Source organism: Mirounga leonina, unplaced genomic scaffold (genome assembly GCF_011800145.1).
Source record: "Mirounga leonina isolate KUSES-001 unplaced genomic scaffold, KU_Mleo_1.0 Mir_204, whole genome shotgun sequence".
In the NCBI taxonomy this organism is placed as follows: Eukaryota; Metazoa; Chordata; class Mammalia; order Carnivora; family Phocidae; genus Mirounga; species Mirounga leonina.
The window spans coordinates 480048-486689 of NW_023270513.1; the positions used below are offsets into that span (position 1 = coordinate 480048).

Here is a 6642-nt window from a genome sequence, read left to right on the forward strand (position 1 = left end):
ACATAAAAACAAAGGACAAACAGAAAAGCGGGCAATATGTTCACCTTTCAGAGTCATGGTGCTTTTATTTTCCACTAGTTTAAGTTATAATCATCATCTTGTACCCCAACGATTATAAATAAATCACATTTAAAGGGGGGAAATCAACCACTTCCCCAAGGGAGACATGTTGAGTATTGTTCATAACATCAATTACCTCTGAGTACAGATATAAGTAAATCTAAATATTCAAAAGGGACCTATGTTTAATGACTAAATCATGACACGAAGTTGTGACTTAAACCTTATCTGGAGCTCTGTACAAAATCAGACACAAGTAGGATAAATGTAGAAATCCAGTTCCACCTAGGCTAGCAACTTTAACAAAAACTGCAGCTAGTTTTTGCAGCACAATGCACCAAGTTTCATTGGTTCCTAGAAACACTAGCCATTTGATTTGCTAGTCAATTTAGTGAGTTAAATGGAAAGGTGTCAATCATTCTTTCTGACGTTAATGCCAAGCTCCAAATGCCAAAATGAATCCCCACACGTGAATACAAAATTAATCGCTGAGACATGCCAATGTAGGGAGTGACATTTTCCAATAAGATGACAGCAAAAAATGTTTCCAACTACTTCTGCTTATTCATTTCCCTTCAGAAACCTACTGAAAAATACACACTCACCAGCAGCTACATTATTAGCCTAAAGACATATTATCAACAACGTTCTATGTTTAGCTGTTTCCATTCAAAAAGCACTTTCATAATCCATTAACTCCTTTGAGTCTCACAACCACCCTGTGAGATGGGTATAATCACCCCTATTTAACAGATGAAGTCAGCAATCTGTGCCATCTTATTCCAAGATGGCGAAGCCACGTCTTCTAACTCCAGTTCCAGGGTTCTCTTTTCCTGTTTCCTCCACACAAAGCAAAAGCATACCTTTGTTTTGCTTCCCCACTTATTCTCAAAAAGCTAGCACAGTGTGAGGAAGTAGAGTGGGAGTATAAACATTACTGTGGTCAAGACAGTGGGAAACATCCCGCCTTTGCCTCTATCTAATCATGTTTTTAGAATCATACAACTTAAAGGAAAAGAAATGGAGTGTGGGTTAGCTGCTGGGTTTTATTTCCTCCCTGCCCTATTTTGGCTTTCTATGTATATTCGGAAACAGAAAACCACCCTGAATATCAAGAAACACCATGGGCCAAACTATTTCTTGGATCTTCCACCCATCTGCAAAGGTTTAGGCCTGCATAACTGTTGACTCTTACCAGTCTCAGTCTCAGAGAAGAAGGAAAGAGTATAAGAACCACTACTTGCCCCTAGCATACAAAAATCTGCCCTTCCTCAAACGTTAATGTTAATCTTAATCTCTCTGTAGCTGGTCACTTTTTAGCACAAACAATTTCAGCTTACCATACACTTCACAAAACCATTCCCTTCCTGGGGCTTATGATGAGCTACATTTGACTGTAGATACTACACCAAGCAGTTTATCATGAGTAAAAATTTTTAAAAATCCGAACATTCTCCCCTTTTCCTTTCAATGAACCCTCAATCTCTCTAACTACTTTTGTGGCATAACTTGCATATCTTTAACCCCTCAGTGAGTTCTATTAAGTGGCAACACACCCCAAAGCCTAGCCTATACGTCTCTAAGGATCAGCATTTCAAATACCCCATCTTGAAGGTGCTGCCAAGAGTGTGCTCTTGTTTCGACCACAATACGACAAAAAAATTAAATAATCAAACTCAATCAAATGACCAGCAGGAACTTGGGCAATTGATATACTCTCACCAAAGTGGGCAGACAACACTGGCAGTGAAAGCACAGATTCCCAGGAGCAAAAGAGCTGCACACAAATACCAGCTGGTAGCTGTTACCACTGCACTCCCAAGCCTTTCTCCCTGCTCTTCATCGGCTCCATCTGCCTTGAGAAGGTCCCCAACACTGGACTCTGGACACAGTTTTTCGGGGATAAGCCCATTCAGAACAAAGTTATAAGCAGACAGGACATATTTACCAGTGACTCTGACCAGTGACTTTATTTTTTGCAACGACTTTTCAGCCAAGAAGAGAAAAACCTATCACTCCACCCAATCGCTATCCTCCATTCTTCTGGGTATATGTACTTTGGCACAATGGGCTGGCTTGCCTGCACTCTTGTTGGGAATATTTATTATTCTTTCTCTTACTCCAAGCCTTCTGCCAACTAGCAGAAATAAAAACTCCACACAGTGGGGAAGGGGGGTAGGGTCCCACAGCTGTCAGCTGTGACCACTGGGAAAGCCAAGCTAGATGAGGTTCCTTCGGACCAGTGGCCCTTAACCCTGGCCCTGAAGTATGCTCCCTGGGGGCTGGGCTCCTTATGCCAGGTACCAGGCAGGTCTCAGTTTCACCCCAAGCAGAATTCAGGGGCACGTGAGGCCATCCAATAATTCTGGGCTTAGACTGACTCTGACCAAAACCATAGCTCAGGACCTTAAAGGAAAAAAGTCACTGGGGCAAAGGTGCTTTCCTTAGAAAACAGGTTGATACAGGTAATTTTTTTTTTTTTAACTGCCCCCACCATCCTCCGTTAGCAACCAGAAGCCAGGACAAAACCATTACTCCAGCTGCTGGCTTCAAACCTCTCTTCTTTAGGAGGTGCTAGGGCATAGGGCAGTTCCTTGGTCAGCTTGAATGTCTCCTTACCCAAGACATGAGTACTAAACATGAGCAACAGTACAGGCAAATTATCCCTTCCGAACACCAATCTGCCAAGTAAGGATAGTCGGAGAGCAAGAGGGTCCTTGGCACAGGTACAGATCAAGTCTTACAAAGTCAAGGCCACCAAAGTTCTAGTTACAACCACCACCTTCCACTTCAACTGACCCCGCTTCCGAAGTGTTCAGAAACCCACTCGCCCCAGAGAACTGGATTGGGAAGCACCGTGAATCCTCCCTTCCCCTGCGGTGTGGAAGAGCTTAAAGGCCAGAGCCACTAGCTCAGGGAAACAGCTCATCCATCGAAACCTTCCACTTACTTCTCATTGCGCTGATAAGCGCGTTGCCATCCTTGATGACGTCCTTAATGAATTTATTGGTTCTCTCCAGCTCCTGCTCGTAACACTTGAGCCTCTCGCGGAAATCGGGGCTGTCCAGGTAGCAGTCGCTGAACTCCAGCGGGGGATGCCCCATGGTTCTGATGGCGAGGGCTGAAAGGAGAGAGGAAAGACACAAAGACCAAGAGCATCAGCGGCACAGTAGGGGGGAGCAGATGGGAGGAACTGAGCGCGGGACCCGCCTGGGAAACTCGTAGCCTCCCTCCCTTTGGAGGACAGGTACCTGTTCCGTGGAGATTCCTGGGTAAAGCTGGCTGGTCTGTGCCAGAAGCGGGCGGCCGGCAATTGCTTCAGATGACACAGAAAGCTAACTAATGCAGCCCGACCCCGGAGGGGTTCTGCCTAGCAAGCAGCATGCCCCCAAGGCATTGCCTCCCCCGACAGGCAGCCCAGCCTGCCTCCGGAGACCAGCGGGAGTCCTTCCTGAGCCACCGCAAACGTGACACTTCGGCCCGCCCGGGGTGGAGGCTGGGGTGGGCGCTGGGACTGGAAGCCTGCTCTCCTCGCTCCTCGTTCCCGAGCTAGCTGAAGATTTCCTTTGCCGAACTCCGCGGGCAACCCTGATTGCACTATCCCCTCCCCCTTCTTAAAGCCAGAGCTGCCGCCCCGCCCCAGCGAACCTTTGTGCCGAGCCCCAGCCCTCGGGCTCCTTCTTCGGCTGTCTTCCTCGCACCCTGGGATTGCGTGACCAGAGTGTTCTCGCTCCCAGGAGTTCTTCCTGGTCCAAGGGAGCCGGCCTGCTGTCCTGTTAGGCGTCGGAGGGGTTAAGCCCCGGCGGCAATTGAGACGTAGCCTTCCTCCCGAGACACCCGAGAGGGAAGAGGAGGGCGATATCGCTGCGCACAATAGCTGCGGTAGCCTGGCGCTTGCCTACGGAAACTGGGGAGCAGTCGGCGCCCTAGGACTCCAGCTGGAAAGCGTGGCGGCCTGGGAGATGTAGTCTTTCCGTTTCTCGCCCCATGACTCCTCCCTGCGATCTCCCCACCACCCCGCCAGGGCGGAGGCTCTCCTAGCAAGACTTTCCCAGCCTGCCCCAGGCTCGCTCCCCAGGCCCAGCCTCGAGGGGCAGGTGCGCCGCACTGGAGCCTAAGAGGAAAAGTTTCCGAAACGAGCGAGAGAACCCGGGAGGCGTCGGTTGTGGGAGGCCATCTCTCACTTCCCAGTACTTGGCTGTCTTTTTTTTTCTTTCTTTTTTTTTTTTTTTTTTTTTCCTTACTCTCTTTCCAGCTTCCCTCTGAGGGAGCAACTTCCTTTTCCCTTCCCTTGCCCATTTGTCCTGATCCCCGTGTTTGAATTCCCATGGGCGCTCGACCTGGACAACCTCAAGGGTTGACTCCTACTCTAGGATCTCAATGTTAGGCTCAGAACCCCCCGCCAAAGGAAGGGAGGCCATAATTAGGAGTTCACTTTATTCTGAATAGGACCTCAGCATGGTTTTTGTGATTCAACTCATTGCATAGGTTGTTCATTAAAGCACATGATTTTCCATGTGTAAGTGGAAAACCTAAGAAGAGGATGTTATAAATTGTCTTGCAGCTTGGCTAAGAGACCTTTTGTTCGTTGTCCAAGGTGGGAGAACTGGGGTTACTCTTACAGGTGGATGCCTTGAGATTAAGAGCAGCTTCGCGGTGGAAAATCGTGTGTACGTGGGCAGAAGGATCCATTTTTATTGTGGAGAAGTGTTTAGATTACATGGCCCTGTGAAGAAAGCCAAGAAAAGCCAGAACTGAAGGGGGTTGTAAATAGGGTAATAATGGCTAACCCACCTGCATGGGTGTCCTATTTCTGCTGTAAAAAATTACCACAAACTTGGTGACTTAAAACAACATGAATTTATTATCTTAGAGTTCTGGAAGTCAGAAATCAGAAATGGACCTCACCGGGTCAAAACCAAGATGTCAGAGGGCTGTGTTCTTTTCTGGAGGCTCCAGGGGAGAATCCACTTCCTTGCCTTTTCCAGCTTCTAAAAGCTATCCACATCCCTTGCCTCATAGCCCTCTTCCTTCATCTTCAAAGCCAGTAATGCCTGATCAAGTCTCTCCCACTGCATTGCTCTGACGCTGACTCTCCTGCCCACTTTCACTCATAAGAACCCACCAACTAACTCAGGATAATCTCCCTGTCTCAAGATCCTTAACTTAATCACAGCTGCGATTATTTTGTTTGTCACATAAAGTAATATATTCACAGGTACCAGGGATTAGGACATGGACATATTTGGGGGCAACATTCTTCCACCCTCCACACAACTTATAATTCTATAAACCCATTTCACTAACCCTCAAAACAATCCTATGAGGTTAGTATTCTTACTATACCCATGTAAAGATACCTGAGTTGAACAGAAGTTAAATGACTTGCCCAAAGACACACAGCTACTTAAGTGGCTGTGTTTGAACTTGAGCCTAACCTGGCTGGTTCTAGAGGCACTGCTCTTAACCACTACACTATACTGCAGTTTGGTAAAGAATCCAGTGAAGAAACGCCTTCAGAAAATTAATGAGTAGCCACGTCCCAGGGAAGGATTTTATTGCCTACTCCTTTTATCTTTATGAGAAAATGTCCAAATTGGGCTTTTAAAACACCGATGCAGGTACTAGAGAAGGTGCCCAATAAATGGGTATATGGTCTTTCATTCTAGCAAGGTTCCTTATAGCATTCATTCACTAATTTGACAAGCATTTATTGCATATCTGCTATAGGCCTTGACTTATAGTCTATGCCTGTTTTCATCACTACGAATACTACCACTGACATTATTGATGTTAGGTACACTCTTACTTGTCTAACTTCCTATACCCAAAGTGTTTTTACAATCATCTGTTTTATCCTTTATCTAGACAATGAGGCTAAAGTGCAGAGGAAATCAAATGCCCCGGATCAAATACCAAAGAAGAAAGAGGATTAAAATGAGAACTCAGTCCTCAAATAATAGCTGCGTTAACTGAGCATTATCCTAGATGCTTTGCACACATTATACCTCACCCTCACAACAACCCTATAGGATTGGGATCTTCAAACTTTTATTCACATAACCCCTAGAAGAATTTTGAGAAGCTATGTACTCCCTCACATATTTTTAGGTTGACATCTAAATTTTTCATCATGTTTAAATAGTTGCAAAAGGTAAAATATCCAGTATACTATACATATTGACAACTTAAAATATAACTTTTATATTATGCTTTTAAAGATTTTCATTGGATTCTAAATACCAGAGCAATTTGATGCCCACTATCAAACATTAAACACAAAAGTGTAAACTTTCCTTTAACCTTCAGAAAATTTGCATCATTCCTTTCTTCTCCTTGAAATCAAGTATCCATTGCATTCTCCCCACAGAATTGTATTCCATCATAATAGATTTTTATACTTGAAAGTCTTCTATTGATCACCATATTGAATTTCTCTGCAACAAAGATTTGTCCATAAATAGAAATTGAATTATTTTTATTTCTTTGTGATCATAGCCTCCAAGTATAAAAAATCTTCTGGATTCAGTTACAATTGCAATTGTGATGCAAACACAATAGATAAAAACAGCATGAAACTCT

General features: G+C 45.0%; 1 protein-coding gene across 1 annotated transcript in view; it reads right to left on the bottom strand.

Annotated features, from left to right (window-relative positions):
• OPHN1 (oligophrenin 1) overlaps positions 1-3653 on the bottom strand; it is a gene marked incomplete at its 3' end in the record, with an annotated part of 473440 nt that extends 469787 nt beyond the window's left edge. Inside the window, exons 1-2 of the mRNA XM_035028614.1 lie at positions 3312-3653; positions 3011-3181 (exon numbers count right to left, since the gene is read on the bottom strand). Of these exons, the coding sequence (XP_034884505.1) occupies positions 3011-3164 (154 nt within the window). The remainder of the gene's footprint in view (positions 1-3010; positions 3182-3311) is intronic.
• Between the last annotated feature and the right edge of the window lie 2989 nt (positions 3654-6642).